This window comes from Sceloporus undulatus, chromosome 3 (assembly GCF_019175285.1).
Source record: "Sceloporus undulatus isolate JIND9_A2432 ecotype Alabama chromosome 3, SceUnd_v1.1, whole genome shotgun sequence".
Classification (NCBI taxonomy): domain Eukaryota; kingdom Metazoa; phylum Chordata; class Lepidosauria; order Squamata; family Phrynosomatidae; genus Sceloporus; species Sceloporus undulatus.
This window is the reverse complement of record NC_056524.1, coordinates 155,502,513-155,523,673: the sequence shown is the minus strand read 5'-3', so window position 1 is coordinate 155,523,673 and position 21,161 is coordinate 155,502,513. Positions and strand designations below refer to the sequence as shown.

At 39.4% G+C, this 21,161-nt stretch overlaps 1 protein-coding gene across 1 annotated transcript in view; it reads right to left on the bottom strand.

Moving 5' to 3' along the window:
• Positions 1–21,161, bottom strand: part of LOC121925876 (heparan-alpha-glucosaminide N-acetyltransferase-like) — a 176,695-nt gene that overhangs the window by 96,280 nt on the left and 59,254 nt on the right. Inside the window, exon 5 of the mRNA XM_042458448.1 lies at positions 19,813–19,867. Coding sequence (XP_042314382.1) covers positions 19,813–19,867 — 55 coding nt within the window. The remainder of the gene's footprint in view (positions 1–19,812; positions 19,868–21,161) is intronic.

The window sequence follows — 21,161 nt, the reverse complement described above, 5'->3', positions numbered from 1 at the left end:
CATCCCTTAGGGAGGGGAAATTTCCATCCAAGCTTAAACAAGCAGTGGTTAAACCACTCTTGAAAAAACCCTGTTGGTGCTCCTGGGCATCTGAGTGGCATTTGATACCATAGACCATGGTATCCTTCTGGAATACCTGAGGGTGTTAGGTATTGAGGACACTGCACTCCAGTAGCTCCATCCTACCTCTCGGGCAGATTCCAGATGGTGCTTCTGGGAGACAGCTGCTCTCATAAAAGAGGGTTGACATCTGGCATCCCTCAAGGAGCTATTCTGTCTCCCATGCTGTTTAACATTTACACGAAGCCGCTGGGAGAGATCATCTGGAGACATGGGACGTGGTGTTATCAATACGCTGATGACACCCAAATCTATTTCTCTATGTCTCTGACTGCTGCAGTGACCAAGGATCCGCCTCACACTCTTAGAATATCAGGGAAGAAACTATTGGAATACACAAAAACCAGACTAGTTACAACTTCCCATGAAGCTTTCACAGTCACAGCCCTTGAACTATGGAACAATTTGCCAGAAGAGATAATAATCTGCCTTATTACTACACTGGAAGCCTTTAAGAAGGCACTTAAGACTGATCTCTTCCGGCAGGCCTATCCATCCGATCTGCTATGATTGATCCTAAAGAACATCCCCACTTCCAATTTAAGAGCATGGGAACAGATGACGATTTGGATATTTTAATGATTGGTAGCAGTATTGCTGACCATTCTATTGTTTACATAACATTGTATTTGCCTTTTTTATTGTTGAGTTTTTTGCTGTAATTCTGCCTCAATCCTCAGGGAGAGGCAGGAAATATAAATAAAATTTATTATTATTATTATTATTATTATTATTATTATTATTATTATTATTATTTAAGACTCTGAGATCTGGCAACCCTAACTGGGTATATGTTGTAGCTCTACTAAAAAGAAAAAGAAAAACAAACAGTAGTGGTTGTTGCTCCCATCTAGTGGAGGGCTGAATTTGCTCCCAGTTTAGTCTGATCTTTAAAATACCTTTTGAAAGGGGTTGAACCTATTTTGGAAACAGTCTCTTGGACAACCCCTTCAAACTGTGGACTAAAAAGCAAGGGTTGATGCAATTCCCCTCTAATATGGAAACCAGCAACTAACACTAACAGAACAAGTACAGGAGCTATGACTGGGTGTGGAATTAATATAATTTTTGATTTTTTAAAATAATGGAAGGATTATGTTTCTGCCTCATATGGCTGGGAGATGCTGAGTTCAAAGGTATGTGAACAGCTTCTGATTAATTTCTAGAAGAAATAATATTAAGGACTTATATTAGTTGAACTTATAGAACTTGCAGTTCTCAGAGGAAGGCGTATATATTATGTCTACGTCTTTGGCCATTCCCAGAGTGAGAAGAGTCTTCTCCAAGGCTATATGATGAACTGTAGAATGATGTCTCTACCCAGTAAAGTATGGCAATCTACTTTACCCTCTGAATGTATCCAGGGAAAGAAGTCTCCGATGTTTGGGCTTCTCTGTCTTTGGTCTCAGGTCCTCTCCAGGGTCAACTTCCTAAAGAGAAAGGTGAAAGAAACAACAAAAACAACAAATTTGTTTGGAGCAAGGGTGTTATCTTAATGGCCAAATCCAACTCATAAGTAGTTCAAACACTTCAGACATTAAAGTACGTAGTTAAAAGTCAGCATTGATTTAATCACCAGCTTTTACTGTTTTCTTAAGAAAACCCTCAGGAATGTCTTTGCAAAGCAGTTAAAGATACAATAGAGAAGGATGAATGACAGCTTTTTCTGCTATCAAGAATATCTCAGGTTATAGCAGTACTTTTACCTCTCCAGGGAGACTGGAAGATCAAATTTAAATTTTTCTGGATCATTTTTCAAATGTTTTCCACAGCAGATTTAAGAGTTCATTTGACTTCATTGTTCTTCAGGTGTTTCATATCCAACAAAAGATCCAGCAAAGGAAACAGGAAGCTTCCTAGTGATCTCTAGTCACTGACCACAGCTTTTGAGATGCAGAAAGCATTGGTAAAGTGAGATGAAATTTCAGGTGAACAACCCTTTCTTCCAAAAGCCAGTAAAAAGGAAAAAAAAATCAGAATATAACAGGACAAATACAAACAAGAATTCTCCCCTTCGTCTGACAGCTAAAGGTTGTTCTGAAATACAGGTATATGATGGGTAGTCGTAACTGCATCTTTAAGGTACAAAAACATTTGAACAAATCTTTCTTTTGGCATCCGGAGCTTTAAAATAATCAAAGCATTACATGCTAAAGCAATCCAGACACTGAAATAATAATAATAAAAGCTTTTGGAAGACAGCCTACAGAATACATGCATCATCTCTGGCTTCTATGGTCTCAAGTAGTGGTTCCACACATTTTCATGCCTATTTTTATGCAGACATTTCCTTTTAGAAAGTGAACATAGGTCCAAAACACACTGAAATAATCCAGTTTGAGACTGCTTTTACTGTTCTAGCTCAAGACTGGGGAATTCTGGGAACTTTAGTTTGTGAGACTTTTAACATTTTCTGTCAGAGAGCTCTGGCGCCACAATAAGGTACAATTCCCAGGATTCCCTAGCACTGAGCCAGGACAGTTAAAGTGGTCTCAAACTGAATTATTTCTGCAGTGTGTTTTGGATCACAGTGAGAAAGCCAAATTCTTCCCTGTGGTCTACATCCATGGAATGCAAAAAGCCCTAGTTTGAGGAGAAACAACCATGGGATTTTATACATTTTCTATAATCTTGCCATATGCAGTTTTTCTTTCCCAAAACTGTGCTTTGGGATATTTTAAGATATAGAGGTCAATATAACGCTACCCATAAAAACTGAAGCATGCACGCAAAAGTGAAAAATTCTTTAAAAAGTATTCACAAGTCAACAGATTTAATTGCGAAGTACATTACGCCCACTGAATTGCAATATAATAGCATCAGCACCTCCAAAAGCCCTAGTACCTTGATAAATTTTGCTTGACATGTACAGTATGCCCTTCTTCATTTAGAAACAGAGGAAGCTCACATACTAATGCTGGTGGGATGGGAAAGGCGAGCCGTGCTTCATTAGATTTGAAGGAGTGATTCTCTCCTGGTCAGGCCTCTGGCTTGGCCCATATTGAATTACAACGCTAAACAGAACAGGAAGGATCTGCCTGCCTAATTCTGTTTGATAGATCACTTTGTCATTTTCAGATGCCAGATTGGAGATAGACGCCTTCTCCCTGGCAGAGAATGGTGCTTTAGAGCTCTAGGCTATCGGGAGAAAGCGCTAATGCTAAACTAGCATATGCACAGAGACTGCCAGCTTGCTATAAAGTATGTGCTGCAGTTTCTTTCCCCCACTCCATCCCCAAGCGAGGGTAATCCATTTATTATCAAGTTGCTTTGAGAATGTGCTAAACTAGGCATAATAGAGCAGCAGCAACACTTTTTAGGACTCATGTGACTTACTGTTGTCAAGGCGTTGTACACCTGCAGATAGAGGCTCTATGTCTGGAAACAGATCTAGTTTCTCTGGGGTTATCCAAACAGTGACAATAGTCCAGGTAGAATCTGGGTTGAATCTTTTGCTGTTCAAATGCATTTTGAATGCATCTCATTACGGGGGTTTTTGGGAGGAGACTACCAAAAATCAACAACCCAGGATAGTCATTGTCAGTTAGCTGTGTGAATAACTAATGTGAACAAACCCGGAATAAACTAGGATAAAACTCTGCATGCCTTGAATATGCTTTGAATACATTTGCATCCCCGACTCCATCTTTATTCAAGTGTTGACATGTGTGAGCAACTAAACTTGCAGAGATGCACATAGATGTGGGTCCATAGTGTGAACAACAAACCTGCAATGCATGTCTGAGACTATTCACATAGTCGCATTAAAAAAAACAGTGTGTGAATAACCACAAAGATCTTCCAATATGATATTATAGAGCCCTCACTACAGAGTCCTTTCTTTGATTAGTGCCTCTGTTAAAACAGGATTTCAGGTTTGTAAAGTACTTTCACAGTCAATCAAAGATCAAGGTTTCCTGGGCCAGGTCTGACAAGCTTACTATTAGGGGCTGTGATCTCAAAACCACACACAAAACAGGTTGGCTTTAAATAACTGAATGCATTTCTGATTGGCAACTGCAAGAGGAATCTGCTAGACTGCAAGGTAGTGGGAACAGAATTATGTCCAGTTATAAAAGAAATTAGCATGGGTTGGAACCAGAGAAAGGGAACACACAACAAGTTATACTTCTGGAAAGCTGGAAAGATCACATTGGCTAGGAGAGAAAAGCCAGCGGTGTTTAAATCTGTTAATAGTCCATTTAAGCTCTGCACAATTTAATATTGAATGTGAAGAGATTACAAATGAGGGATCTACCATTATTAGCCTCAACACATCAAAAATTCGACCTTTTATATTCCAGATCATTACCAAAACTTGAGACCCAGATAGTGGGATGGAGAAAAATCTGTCTTTCCATACACTATTAATAATTCTCAACTATAAAATATATTGACTAATGTTAGAATTACATTTTGCAAGTTCTGCTTCAAATTGTTTACCACCAGATGATAAACTTGTCTGATAGAAACAGACTATGCTGGTCCCTTTCTTTTAGAATGGGGTAGGGAACCGGTAGCCTTTTCAGTTGTTGGTGCCCTCTAGTTTATTTTCCTGTTTTATATCCCACCTTACTACTATACTTACACCCAGGGCAAGTCATCAGGCAAGCCACTATGGCCTATGGCCAGGAATGATGGGAGCTGTAGTCTGATATTTAAAGGGTCACTTTATATAACATCCCATCTGGCATGTTCTATCTGTTACAATATTTAAGACATCAATTCAACTATTCCTTATCAGGCTTTTTGTGGGGAGTGGAAGGATTATTGATTTATTATTCTGGGCTGATAGCTTTTTGGTGCTGTGTTATTGTTTAAATGGAAATATTCATTCTTAGTGTTCTTTTCTTGTTCTTCACATTATACTGTTATGCTGAATTGGGTCTTATTGGTACCTTCTGGATTTAAAGAAGAAATATGGCGCCATGGCAGTTAAAGTGGTATCAAATCAGATTATTTCTACAATGTAGATGCAGTCATAGTCATATTCACCTAGTCACTCTCTCTTGGCCTGATTTACCTTACTGAGTTGTTGAGAGGGGGGAAATGGTGATACAAATGTATTCTGCTCTGAGGGCACAACAAGAAATATGAAAAACATCTTTAAAGTTTTAAAACATGAGGGGTATGTGTAGTGGTTATAATTTCCTACATAGGTAAAAAGTGGGAAATTTTACCTCTGATTCATTTTCCCCTGAGCTATAAGGGTCTTTACACAAGAAAGATTCAGAGACATAATATGAATCCTCCCAAAAGCAGTACTGTATACAGGTATGTGATAACTTTTTTTAAAATCCCATGGATGTCAAATGTTCTGCTAGAACTGTCTCAACTAGAAATCTCTCAAATACAATTTTTCACCTTTAGATGTGGGAAATTAGCTATTCTCCTCTTGCAAACCATAATGAGCCTGTCTCAGCTGGAGATATTAATGGATCCCTGACCTTTCTAGTGTCTTACTCTGAGTCACTTGAAAATGGTCTTAGGCCTTCAGTCTAGGATAAGTGATCTTAAGAGAGAGCTTCATTCAAGTCTCATCTATTTTTAGTTAATCCAGGCCTTCTGGCAGCACAGCAAGGTCATCAAACCTTCATCAGAAGGTCACAGGCCTGTGATACAACACTAAGGAAGTTGCCAGGCCATTAATTCTCCTGATGAGCAAAATTTCCTCACTGCATCTTTAGTTAAAATAATTAATGCCAATTGTTTAAGAAGGTTGCAGAGATCATGAAAGCTAAATATATCCATTATTTCTATTTGAATTACCAAAAGAAAGTGTTTAGACATATAATTGTATTAGAAATCTTTTTATAGGCAATTTATATGGAATTAGATTCTGAACAATGTAGCCATCTCCTTTTGTGTGGCAGCTGAATGCATAGATACATTTCCTTCCATGTGCATGTTACCATCCCATTAAGATTGGTATGGTTGTTCTTACTCTTTGGCTTTTATCCCACCTCTACAATATGTAAAACTCAGTTGATTTAGGACCTCTGCAGTGGTGGAATTGCCACATTGAGGACTCCCTCCCTCTAGAGGCCAAACAGACCTCTTCCGTCTCAAGCATCTACTAGCATATAAGAAATATGTTCTCCAGCTTTTAAATTAAAGTTACTTACATTTAAATTGTTGAGTTACTGGTTTGTGTCTCTTTGCGTATGTGTGCATGTAGAGATAGAAAAGTCAGCAGAAAAAGGTTAATGTGTTCAGTGTATTGTTAATAAAGTAAATAGCTAATTCAGTTGCATATATTTGCAAGGCAGGGGACAAATTAAACATCACATATATATTAGATTGCTGTTTAAACTAAAACTCTTACCGGAATAATGCTGAAATAAATACTGTCCAGTCATGTCCAATACTGTCCAGTGCTGTTTCAGCCATGCTCTTCCCAACCCCTGATCCTGTTTTGAACCTCAAAGAGTTTACAAGTACATAAAGATAAAGGTACAGGTAGTCCTTTGACATGAATGTCTAGTCATAACCAACTGTAGGGGGTGGTGCTCATCTCTTTTACTAAGACGAAGAGCCAGTGTTGTCCAAAGACAACTCCAGTGGTCCTGTGGCCAGCATGACTTCACCAAACGCTGTTACTTCTCCCTGAAGTGGTACCTATTTATCTACTTGTATTTGCATGTTTTTGAACTGCTAGGTTGGCGAAAGCTGGGACTAGTGATAGGAGCTCACCCCATCATGCTGCACTCGGACCTCGAACAGCCAACCTTCCAATCTTCCAGCCGTCAGAACTGGCATCTTAACCACTAAGCCACTGCATTTGATAAAACCATTTCTCATACAACCCTTCATCTTTCCCCTTCTCCTAAACCAATCTCTCAACATCTCCCTTTTTTGTTTTACTAATTCCAACATGCATCCCAGAAAAATACCCAGAGTTAAGAGCTTCAGATTTCCAGGGAAAGATGAGGAGTTTCTGGGTAGTACCATGTGTAAAACAAGGGTTACTATTTGGGTGCAAAGAACACTACCCTCCTGCCAAGTTGCCATTAAACCTCTTAAAATATTTTATCCTTGGAATTAACTAATAATGAATCAAAACAAGTGGTTTGGACCTTATGAGTCTTCAAATATCATAAGGCTCCAAACCTGAAGCTTTAACAATGAGCAAGAAGTGATATTGTAGAAACATAAGAGTACTAGGTTCTGGGTAAAAAGGTGGGAAATTGTTACATATGTTGCCTCTATAGTGGTGTCTTTCATTTACTTACTTGATTAATACCTTAATTCTGGAATTAGGTTGAGGCTGAAAATCAAACATAAGTCAGTGAAATAACTAATTTAATTAATTTGCACAATTCTATCTGAAAATTTCTAACTAAATTGATAATTGATAACTTAATTGATTTTAACTTCATAGATAATTTAATTTATTTTAACTAGTTAGTTCCTGACTCTTACATGCGCACATGTGCATGTTTTAATTACCTACTTCATTTGAATTGCAAACTATTTTGTTTTGGAGATGTTTTCAGGTTGTTTTGCTAATTCGCATCTTGCTATGTTTTGCTCTTTTTAATTGCACATTTCCTAGAGTACCTTTTGATCAGAAATCAAATCCCTTTTAAAATAAATGGATAGGAAATTGGTGGAATATGGAAAACTAAGAGTTCTCAAATTTTGCACAGTATTTCCTAAAAGCACAGCTAGTGTGAAATCTGAATGAGACTTATCAAGGAAAGAAGACATTCTCTAGGGGGCCAGGAAAGCGGGGGGGGGGGGGGCGGCCATAGGGAGAATGTCTCCTAGAGGATGCATAGTGGCATTTGGGGCAAAACATTTGGGTATTCTTTTTGCAAGAACAGGTGTGATATGGAATGGGATGCTGGCTGTCATCCAGGTTTGAAACCACAGGGGTACCAATGGACATTCCCCAAGCGATCTCCCTCCACTCTTCTCCTCCAAGGTCTCCAAGGGACTAATATGTCCTTTAGCCTTCCACAGTTACACACCCCTGTATTAGATAGTTCCCAATAGGCTTTTTTTTTCTAAGTCCTTACATTCCTTTTATATTCCCTTATATTCTCTTGATTGTAATTCTAATTCTACCATAAGGATTCCAACCAGCTACCCATGTCCTCTTTCAGAACATTCGATTTTCTTCTTCCACCACATTTTTTATTTTCTGCTCTGCCACATTACCCAATATTCTGTGGCCACTGAGTATGTTTCTCACTGACCTTTTGAGGGGTTTCTCATATCCCTTTTTTGTACTTTTTTTGGGGGTACTTTCCCCAAATCTGATCTTACTCCTATCTTGTGCTTAAATTGTGTTATTTATTATCACTACATCATCCAGAGAGCCAGGATGATGTAGTGAGTGTTGAACTAAGACTCTGGGAGACCAGCATTCAAACCCCTGCTCAGCCATGGAAACATTCTGGATGATCTTGGGCACGCCACACTGTCTCAGCCTCTGGGAAAGGCAATGATAAACCTTCTCTAAAGAAATCTTGCCAAGAAACCTCCATGGTAGGTTTGCCTTAGGGTCACCATAAGTCAAAGTCAACTTGAAGGCACATAATAACTCAGAGGGTGCATTTGGTGTTTATATAGGATAAGAGATGGCTTAATCAAAGTAGTTGATGCTTAGAGCAGGGCTGTGCTTATAGCTGGGATGACTTTGCAGAGCTGTGTCTCCAGTACATGTCCCACACTGCCACAAGCTGAAAAATGGTGAAAGTATGGGGAAGGAATCTCCCAGTTTTAATTTTTGGTTTTGGAGGAGGGCTTTGGGAACCTATGACACCCAACCCATATAAAACCCAGCACTCCTAAAGGCCTTGAAGCAGAAAAGTATAATTTATGGATAATTAAAGACCTACTCTTGGGGCAATGCGCTGTGAGGGCCTAAGGACTCCAAAAGCAGCTTTGGCAACCAGATGCCTACTCTGCTTTAGAGTGATATATGAAGCCCCATGGAATTACATTTCTTTTTTGAATCATCTTGAATAGCTACCTCAAATATAGTCTGCCTATCCCATACGTGGTCTTGCCATACGCAGAAAGACACACAGATGGCAAGCCCAGAGAAACAAAATGGCATCTGCAGCACACCACCATTGAAATCAATGGGACTTGAGGTTCCACAGTTTTTCCCATATGCAGGGGATCCAGAACGGACCCAATCTATTGCTGGTCTGTAACTTCCAGAAGGCCTAGCCAGCATAACCACTGGTGAGGGCTGCTAAGAGTTGCAGTCCAGCAACATCTGGAGGGCCACATGAGTCCCACCTCTGCTCTAAAGTCTGGTAAATGCAACACTTTTTTTGCTATTACTATTCAAGAAGGCCTAAGAATCTAGAACAGTGTCCTTGTCAATCACACCTTATAAAGACTGAGCTCCTGTTATTAGAAAAGTTATTCATTAGGCTGACTATGTAGCACCACAGTGGAAAGGCAAGAAAGAGAAACATCATTCATCTGAAAAAAACTCTTGAGTAGAAGGGCTAATGAATGCTAATTTCTGTTGTGCCAAGACACGTTAGAGCAAGGGAAAATAAATGGAGGATGTATTCATTATGGAATTGTTTTCAGTTTAAGGCTAATGTGAAAGTACCCAAAGATTTGTTCTGTTGGTTTTTTACACTCCCACTTTGCAAACATATTTATAAAAGTTGTATTTTTAGACTGCCTTTCCATGGTGGTGGGAATGCATGCTCCTGTGAAGGAAGGGGACTATGCTGCTGGAAGTAGTGCTACTGGTAGGGTCTTCCATGTCTGATAGGCTTTGGCTTAAGAGTTGGACTAAATGTGCAAAACAGAAGCAGAAGTGGGGAGTAACACTGGTGGAGGATTTCTCAGAAACAACAGCAATGGCACCATAGCTAATGCAAGATAGTACTGCATAGAGGGTATCTTTTACCATGGCCTGTTACAGACAGCCAAAATAAAGCTGCTTCGAGTCACAGTGGAGGTATGGTGTTTCAATGATACATGCGTCCTAAGAGTCCAGAAGCCGCACCAAAGCCACACTCCAGCCCTAAGGACTGGAGCGTGGCTTTGGTGTGGCTTCTGGACTCTTGGGACGCATGCACATCATTGAAACACCTCCTCCACTGGACTCGAAGCAGCTTTATTTTGGCCGTCTGTAACGGGCCAAAGAAAACTTTATGATGACACAATTCACAATAGAATAAGAGATGGTACAGAAAATAAAACGTCCAGGTAGGATGGCATTCTATCAGCTACTGAGGTATGGCAGGGGACAACTATGAGTAGCGCTGTGGCTAATGATGCAACTGGACTCAAGCCAAAGGTATGTTCAGCTGCTGACCTGTTCAGAGATGACAGCAAAGTTCAAAGCTCCAAAACATATATAGGAACATTGAATGTGACAAACATGAATCAATGTATGGTATAACTGCCTTGTGGCATATTGTGACTTTTGGCTCAATATCCCAGAGAAGCATTATGTCAGACAAATACATAGGAATATATTGATATATGTGGACCTCTGTGATTGAGGACACACGGAAACAATTCTGGCTTTCTCAGTGTAACAGTTGGGGAGGGTTGGCTACCAGTAATCTGATCTCTCCCCCAGTACACTTAGAAATCGTCAAATCCTGAAACAGTTTTACTGTATGATCTTCTCATTCTATAGATCAGAACAAAACTATGAGCCTCGGAGCTGTGATCAAAATATGTTCCAGACAGAATAGTAAAATTGTGTAGTAGCTTCCAGTTATTGCTCACAAATATCGAAGTGTGGATGAAGGAGCAATTTACTTAAGGAACCATTTCCATTATCACTGAATCATCTCTCTTTATTAGATGAGAAAGGCAGGAATGCCGTGTCTTCAGGCATAAACCCATGAATCAAAATGTCTAATATGGATCTGTATATTTCCACCGTTGCATTTGTCTGTGTTAAATATACTTCTTGAGCCTTTCCTATCCATTTATTCGTCTAGACACACTGCTGCTATGACCCGCTGTGAGGGCTCAAGATATTGTTGTTGTTTTTAAAAAAACAACCGATTAATCTCTTTTAATATGATCCACATTGAATCTAGACTACCAGTGGGGCTTATAGACACATTGGGTCCCACTGACTGTAGTATCTAGTACACAGAAAGGATACAACAACAACAACAACAATTCTATTTCTTTTCCACCTGTACTCAAGGCTTGAGGCATGGTACAGCATGTTAAAATACAAAACACAAAAACACATAAATGCACAATTAAAATACATTTAAATACACTCATAAGAGTAAATATACAATTAAGATGTCATTATTTAAAATTGACTCGGTAGACCTGCTGGAAGAAATATGTCTTTAATGCTGTTTTAAAAGCAGTCAGCATTTTCAGCCAACTTATCTCCTCTGGCAGGTCATTCCACAGACTGGGGGAGCAGATGAAAATTGTTGCAAGTCTAGCCCTGGCCAGCTGGAGCAAACACTTCCCACAGGACCTGAGCGTACAGGGCAGACTGTATGGAAGAAGGCGATCCTGTAATTATCTGGACCCAAACCATGTAGGGTTTTAAAGGTAATAACCACAACTTTGTACTTGACTGCAAACTAACTGACAGCCAGTGGAGTGATTTTGAGATCGGTAAAACCTAGAGGTACCTGTAATCAGATGTAGTACAAAGGTAGTCCAATGTATAGCACATTGCAGAAGTCCAGCCTTGAGATTACCAGTACATACACTACCATCTTTAGGTCCTCCAATTGTAGGAAGGGGTGCAGCTGGCCAAAACTGAAAATGGGCATTCCTGACTGTTGCATCTATATGAGCTTGACATTTGGCGAGATGGATCCAGAACCACTCACAAACTGCAAGCACAGTTTTTCAGGAGAAGTGTAAACCCATCCAGAACTAGTTGACACATCTCAGGATCCTTGATAGTAAGCTCCTCTGTCTTGTCTAGGTTCAGTTTCAATTTGTTTTTCTTCATCCAACCCTCTTCCAAACATTAATTCAGAGGAAACACACTATCCTTAGCTGAAGCTGTTTTGGAAGCATGGAGGATTATATTTGGTATTATCAGTGTACTGATAGCATTCTGCCTCATGCCTCCAGATGATCTCTCCCAGTGGTTTCATGTACAGCGTGCCCGCATCATATGGGGCACGCACAGGGCGGAAGGGGCGGCGCGTCCCATTCAATTGAATGGGTGTGCCCGTTGCGCCCCCGCACTGCTGTGCTGCCGTGCACGAGCCCCATTGTAAACAATTCCTTGAGCATAGGCGGAATTCACTTTACGCGGAGGGATCCAGAACGGATCCCTGCGTAAGGCGAGGGCCCACTGTATATGTTGAATAGCATTGGGGCTAGTATGGAACCTTGTGGTACTCCATATAACAGGTCAAGTCAGGTTAAGGTGATCTTTCTAGACAACAGCTACCCTACCCTGCTCCCCATGCACTTATCTCACCTGCTCACAAACACAGTACCCAGCTGGGTGAACCTATGCCCATGTTGGACCACTGTCAGCTCCCAGCCAGGTCTCTGTAAAGCATGCCAGGTTAGCCTCCTCATCCTTGAGGAGATCATAGACAACGTGTGCTTTGGGAATCACTGCTTTAGATACATTCATGTTATTAATAGTGGTATTGGTGGTGGTATGAATGTTGTGTTGATAAGGATGTATTATTGCTGTGTGATGTAAGGAAGTCACTGAAAGGCTCAGTTTGGCCCACTTCACAGAGTGATTAAAATAAAACATGTGATAACAACTCCCATATGTGCTGCTTTGAGCTCCTTCAAGGAATGTTGGGATAAAAATTTGATAAATCAATCAATCATGTCTTCATTAAACAGGTGACAGATTGTTGAATTCCTTAGGAACAAAACACTGACCCAATGAAATACTGCATTCCTCTTGAAAATCTTGTTCAGCATGCATTTGTCAATGTTCCATGTCTTCATTGCTTCTTTCTTTTTTTTTACCTCCATCCAAGTGGGAACTTCAGTGATGAAACAATACCTGGCTTGACTCCATAATATTTAGTATTTTGCTTAGTGTGGCACTTTCAACTTCTTATGTTTGGATATTAGAAGCATTTAACAGTTGTTCCTTTGGAATCTAAGGAATCTTGTAAGTGCGGTCATAATCCTTTCTCTATATAGCAGAGCACTGGGTCCAATTTAATTTTCTGAGAAATGCTGATTTGATTGTTGATTTGCTTGACAACCTTGGCTTGGACTTATTACAAAACTGAGGCAGGTTCAAACTTTTCTAGTGCAATCTCTCAACCAGCGTCTGGTTAAGAATATTTCTACACTGACACACACCCTTTGATTAATTTCAGTTTTTGTGCGTCACTTCTCCAGAACAAATGTGTTCATTTTACTCCACCTAGAATGACAGTTTCAGTCCCCACCCCTGATAATCATACCCATGCACCCACAGATATATTTTATATCATTTTCAGTAAAAGAAGGGCAACTTCAAGATGTGGTTGGCAATTAGCCCAGTTTAGCTTCTACTCTAAAAATTTAACGGGGGAAAAAATCAAAAACACATCTGGTGAAACAGACAAATAGTTGAAGGTAGGATAAAAACAGAACCAGTATGGTGTAGTGGTTTGGATGTTGGACTAAGACTCTGGGAGGCCAGGGTTCAAATCCATACTCAGTCATGGAAACACACTGGGTGGCTTTGGGCAAATCACACTTTCTCAGCCTCATAAGCATAAGCAAACCATCTCTGAACAGATCTTGCTAAGAAAACCCCATGACAGGGGAAGCTAGCAATAGATATAAACAGAAACTACTGGTAGATCAAATGATAACTGCTTTATTACAATTTTTTGTTCTTGGGGTAATTAGAACTGTTAAGGGATCAAACAAGCGTGGCACTGTTTGTGTCCCCTTCCCATAGTGTTACATCCCAGAGGACTTTAAGGACCTGCAGTTCTCCATTCACTATCAGGTCACTTAAGGAACCCCAAACCTTGTCGTGGTGCTTAGAACAAAGCCATGAAGCACTGATTTCCCCCAGAAAGGATGAATATGGAATTTTGGTAAAGAATAAAGAAGTGAGTTAGACAAGCAGCACTTAATTTGGACCAACAATTTACTCAGGGAAAGTATAGAAACAACACAGATGAAAAGCCATGTGGGCCACGAAGAATGCATGCCTCCAGTAAAGATGGGCGGAAAGAGCTAAAACAACTAAGGACATCTTTTAAAAAAACTAGCAGCAAACAGGCAAACTCAAGAAAAAAATGATGTGGGCATGTCGTGGAAGAGACAGAAAAAGCAATAAGTTGGATGAAGTAGAGAGAGAAGAATTATTCCTTTCTGGACCCATCATTCCCTCAAATCTATCTCCTTGTCTGTCAATGGGCCAGTACTGTTTCTAGAAGGATGCAGCAAATGGTTTCTCACAAATGGTCACCAATACCTGAAACAGCTGGAGAGGGCTTCAAGTATGCCAACTCTCCAATCACACTGTACAACAGGTCAACAATTGGGGGGTATAAGCTAAATTCCCCCCTGATGCACCTACGGACCACAACACATATACCATTAAGCCCGAATAACTCTTGTCCTCTAGAATTTCTGTCAAAATGGCAACATTTGATGTCATATCACTTTCTGCCATTTTGAGAGGGGCTGCAGAGGAAAATAAAGGTATATGGGAGTAGTAAGACGTTCAGGAGTGTTTGTGGAGGTAGATGAGGGTATTTTCACAATTTTCTAGATTTGGGGCTTTCTGTGTAGTCACAAATTGTCTGAAAATCATTCCAGGAGTGTAAGACGAGTGCGTGAGTTCTGACTTAAACCCAGAGCTGAAGAACCAAAGAACCAAGGAATTGTGCTTTAAATATAGCTAAAGGACCAAACAAGATGGTTCCGCGCAAAGCATTGATGTGACGAAGGTATTTGGCAACTGAGGCGAGGAAAGTCTGAAAACTTGGAAGCTGAAGTGGGGTGCCGTCCAGGTATGACGAACTATGACCGGGAAGAACCTTATCTCCTGAGTCGCCATGATGAGGAACTGACAGGACAATGGAGAGCTTTGAACAGAACGAGTTGTTTTGAAAACGGACTGAGCTGAACAACCTGTCTGTCCTCCCAAAAGAGGAAGTTGAGTAATGGGCTGCAATATTGCAAGACTTCAGCAGCCAAGAGCCAGAGAGAAGAAAAAGTATAAAGATCCTGGACTTTCATCTCCATTTTGTTGGCATCTACCGCGGCAACGGTGTCATCCCCAGCCTTTGAGAACAACTGATCAATGTTCGGCGGAAGGAAAGTGTGTGTGAGTATTGTATGAATGTGTGAGTGAAAGAGCTCTTGATAATCAATGTTTGTGTTACTTGTGTGATTCAATAAATGTTACATGCATGGTGTTTAAAACCAAATTTGGTGTCTCAATGTCTGTGTCAGCCCCACTGTGAATAAGTTCACGGAGAGGAAGATTCTCATTACACGCTCTCAGGATAAACAGGTTGCCCTTACAATCTTGGGCATAACAGGAGGAGGATGGGGTATTTTGAGAAATGGTAAGGGCTTCTGGGGACTTAAAGTGCAGTCAAGGGGTTATGTGCATCTTGTGGGATACATTATGGCCACCTTGCTTACAGTGTGACATTGTGAGATCTTCCAGGCACTGAAAGGCGAAAGTCACACCACAATGCATATTCACCATATATACCTAATTCTGGCAACAGCTGCTTTCCATTAAGTAAATTGAGGGCAGGGGACAATTCACCTCTTCCTGGCAGCTTCTGACTGGTGAGGCATTCATTTAATGTGTGGAAAAGAGCCATCACCAAAATGAAGAAGAAAATGAACAATTACAGGGTGCGGGAACAGCAGCTTGCTCGCTCTCATTGCAAGGAATTCCAAATGACAGAGAGCATGAATATGATTGAGAGCACTTCCCATATGCCTCAGAATTAAGAAAAACTACCTTCACTAGTGGACTAAAATGCAATGGCTGGTACCAGGTATTCCCAGAATGGAACAGAACAACAGTAATGTCATTTGGATGAAAGAGGATAGAGAAGAAGACATAATTAACATCACAGTTTCCCAACACACTTGCCCCATCTGGAAGAATCCGAAGTAGAACATAGGAGACAGCAAAGACATGTCTAAAGCAGAAGTTCTTACAATAAATTCTTCTGTCTGATGTGGAATGGTCTTTGGTAGAGGCTTGGGTTTCAGCTGTTCTATTTTTAGTCAATTTTATTTTATTTTTTATTTATCTTTATTTTAATCTATATATAAAAATCCCAGTCCAAGGCGTTAGAATGGGAGGGCCAAATGTCAAATGTGCACTTCACATTTTTAAACACAGAGTCCTTAAAAATGCATAACCAAGCAGAAATCTAAGCATCTAGAAACTTTACAAACTGCATTTGCATTTTCTAGTCTACCTCACTACTCCAACCCACTTTCAAAATGTTAATTTCCTCAAAGCAGCTATGAAGTATTATTATGTTTTTTTAAAAAATCCCTTCATGTTTAAAAAAAATGCACTTCAGTATTAAAAGCCAGAGCTAGAGGGCAGATTGCATCCCTCCAAATTCATTTTTTCCCCTCTTCACTGATATATGACAGTGAATTTCATATCCTCATATCAGCTAACCAAGGGAGGACCATTTCCAACCAACTCATAATTGTCATCCATTTTTTCAGAAGGACAAGTAGTATTTTATGAACTAAGCAGATATTGTACAACCTGAAAAAAGGGGACAACCTTTACCACACAGGTCCTTCTCATCACCGGTTTTATTCTTTTGCTTTGAATGCTGTATTTTCTATGATTTATCACAGTGCTGCAACATGCTCAAAGTGCAAACAATCTCATGGCTAATACTAGGAGGCTAGAAATCAGTAAAGAACCTAATCTGAAGTTTTATTAAATTGCTAGCTACTTCTTTTTTTATTTAGTTTAGGCTGCCTCATCAGAGTTTTCTTGGTGAAATGATCTTGCAAAGAGGTTCACCTTTGCCCCCTCTCATGAAGTGCTAACCTGCATTAACTATGGTGCCACTGCTGTTCTCTCTATGAGCTTTTTGTTAGTGACATATATCACTACTGCTGCTGCCCAGTAGCTGTTTGCTGTGCATCACCTTATCTCCACAACCACAAGTTCTACTGCTTTTCTCACACTATGGCCTGTTACAGACTGCCAAAATAAAGCTGCTTCAGGTCTCTTTGGAGGTATGCTGTTTAAATGATGCATGCATCCTAAAAATCTGGAAACTGCACCAAAGCTGCCCTCCAGTGCTTAGGAATGGAGTGTGGCTTTGGCGCGACCTCCGGACTCTTAGGACCCATGCATCATTTAAACAGCATACTGTACCTCCAAAGAGACCCGAAGCAGCTTTATTTTGGCAGTCTGTAACAGGCCAAAGCCTGTTTATATAGGTCTGTCCCTGGACCATCCACTTCATGCATCTGAGGAAGTAGATTCTAGTCTATAAAAGCTCGTGCTACTAGCTTCTTTCTTTCTGATAAAGGTGCTACAAGATCCCTTTGCACCCTTAATGTCTAGTTTGATCTTCTCACAACAGATTATCCTGTTTATAGTAGAATTTCTGAAGTTGAGTCTAGGTACATGTGCATACATGCACACACACACACAGACACAACTTGAAAATGCCTTTTGTAGAAGAATAAAATGTCAGACTTTTCTACTAACCAGCTACATATAACTGTATATTAAAAAGCTGCCATCTACTTTGCTGACCTTGGCACACATCAATCCTATCCCAGAAGCAACATTGTCTCATTAGCTGCCACATTAAACAAAAAAAATCAACTTCCATCTTGTCTGACAACTCACACTATAGAGTAAGACAGGAATACAAACAAGAACCTCACAGCACTTCATTGTAATGATATGATTGCTACTATTTAGTAACTAAACTTTAATGGAAGAGAGTGTCTCTGAGAAGGAGGAAGAAACATAGCAATAGCAAGTACACTTCGGTACCACTTACCAAAGAACTAGCACTCCCTAAGTGGTTTACAGTGTGTAAGCCAATTGCCCCCAACAAGCTGGGTACTCATTATACTGGCCTATGAAAGGATGGAAGGCTGAGTAGAACATGGAGCCCTTCTCTAAGACTGAAATTACAATGTTGTGGCTGTAGTACAGGCGTTTAACCACTGCACCACTACAGCTGCTTTAGGCAACTAATCCAACTAAGATATGTTACATCACAATGTGAATGTAACTGATCTTGTATGGTGGTATGAAAGACTTCCACATTCACACACTAGAACCATTTTCTGATTGCGAGAGAAGACCTTTGAAATGATAACCAGGAATGTACCTATTGTTGAATTCAAACTAATGGATTTGCATTGTTTGGGTTATGGATTACTGTAATATACTCTACATGTGGATCCCTTTGAAGGGTGTTTGGAAACTTCAGCTGATGCAAAACTGCAGCCAAATTATTAACCGGGGCTAGTTATAGGGAGCATGCAATTCCATTGCTGCAACAACAGCACTGGCTGAAAGTCTTTTTCAAGGCATAATTCAAAGTGCTGGTTATGACCTATAAAACACTATACAGTTGAAGCTCAAGCTGTCTGACAAACCATATCCACCATAGGAACCTCTCTGGGCCCCTAGATCCTCAGGAGAGGTTCTTATTTCAGGCCTATCATTTTCACACACATGATCAGTGTGTGTGCATAATGGGTTCTTCTCAGTGGTTGCCCCTAGGCTCTGGAACTAAGCTAGGATGGCCTCCTTCTTGCTGTCCTGTTGTCAGGCAAAGGCTTTTTTTAAAATGGCAACAGGCTTTTGAGAACTTTGAAGTTCTTCCACGCAAATGGAAAGTGTGGTGTGTGCATACGTCAAAACACTGTTTAAACTTTGGGGAGGATGTGGATATCCCCTCACAGGAAGAAAGGTTGATAAAATTGTATGAACTTGCTGAGATCGATAAATTGGCAAATTTGATCAGAGAGGGGTCGCGTAATGTTTTTTTAAAAGAGTGGGAATTGATAATTGATTTTATGACAATATATCGGGGGGGAAATAGCACTTTTAGGATTTGAAGAGTAATAGAATAGAATACCACGTAGCAGTTAGCATACTGTCCCAATCCTGTGTAAGAAAGTATTCCCCGACTAGATTGGACGACTACCCAAAATTGATATCCCATTATCCTAGTTTTATTGTTTTTAAAATTGAATGTTTACAATTGTTTTTATAACTGTTTTTAATATTGTATTTGACATGTGTAATAGAGTTTTATTGCATCGTATGTACACCGCTTTGATCTGGAGGAAAAGCAGTATAAAAATAAAAGCTTTATTATTATTATTATTATTATTATTATTATTATTATTATTATTATTATTATTATTATTTTATATATATTTATTTAGAAGAAGTAGAATAATCTGATCATTATAACCATCACTCAGTAAGGTGAAAGTCATGAATATTCCCTTTTTCTCTTTGGGTTTGTGTGTGTGTGTGTGTGTGTGTGTGTGTGCAATATATTAGTTTGTGTAGTTAGTTGTGTAGTTTGTATGTGTATTTTCCATACATGTTGTTTTATATTATTAAAAGCCATGTGTTGATTTTTAAAAAAAACAAAACACTACTTTTTAAATTTTAAAATGAGGATATTTTTGTGTTACTTGCTGAGAACTCAGGACATTATTATCCCTACACACACAGGAGGCATGAATACTTAAATGTTTAAAATGTGGGAAGTCATAAATACTTACAAAGGAAGCACGTTTATTCTGAAGACAATGGCAATATTCTTGTGTACAGTGAAGACTGCAAAAACAAAAAAAGATTTCATTAGTGTTATCAGTTTACGATTCAGCAATTATCAATGGCTAGTCAGAAAATTTTACAGCTAGAAAACACATGTTGTCAGAGGTTTCTTGTGCTGCTGCCTCAGTTTAAAAACAAGCCAAGGTTTACATGCAGAAATGGTTTGCTTATAGGATATTGTTTGTATCCTGATTCTTTCCCACACTGATTGCAGTAAAAATGCCACCATGCATACGTCTTGTTCTATTGAATCTGGAATGTGAAGATTTGTCATGCAATATATCCTAAATAAGCATATAAGTAATCCTTCAGTTATTCAGGTGGTAATGTCACACAGATAAGGGAACATCCAATTCTAAACCTTACTATTAACAATTCATGGCCCTTGACTTTTTAAATATATATATATATATAATGTGATGCTGATAGTAATGTGCAATTATATATGTATTTGAATCACCAATGTGGAAAGATACTTCAGGTTGAGTATCCCTTATCTTGAATTTCAAAATCTGAAGCATTCCAAAATCCAAAATTGAGTCTACATGAGTGGCTGAGATAGTGACATCTTTGCTTTCTGACAGTTCAGTGTACACAACCTTTGTTTCATGTACAAAATTATTTAAAAATATTATGCATAAAATTACCTCCAGACAATGTGTATAAGGCATATACAAAACATAAAGGAATTTCATGTTTAGACTTGGGTCCCATCTCCAAGATATCTCCATCTATCTATCTATCTATCTATCTATCTATCTATCTATCTATCTATCTATGCCAAAATGTGAAAAAGATGAAAATCCAAAACACTTCAGGTCCCAAGGATTTTGGATAAAAGAGACTCAGCCTGTATGCGTCAGCTTGCTAAACAACAGCAATCTGACCCCCCCCCCCAAAAAAAACCTGTTAAAGGCCCATTACTATAAATATGGAGAAACCACAATATAGGAACGCAAGAACAGGAATAAACAACAGTAGATAAATATTCAATTAATAGTTTCCAGTTAATTAATAAGAGGGGATTGCAAAAAAAAAAAAGAGAGAGAGAGAGAGATTGTGATTATGAGTCTCATTTCAAACAAATTCCCATAGACCTATTCTTCCACTGTCTTCCTCCTTATAGGCATATGTACTCAAAATGCTTCCACAAGGACAGCCTCTAGTGCTGTCAAAGGCATTGAAAAGTTATTCCCTTCTTAATGGATTTTTGTGGTAAGAAAAAAAAGGCAGAATAAGCAGGGGGAAAACGTGAGAGGGTTACAAATTGAAACCAATGGCATCTGGATGTTCA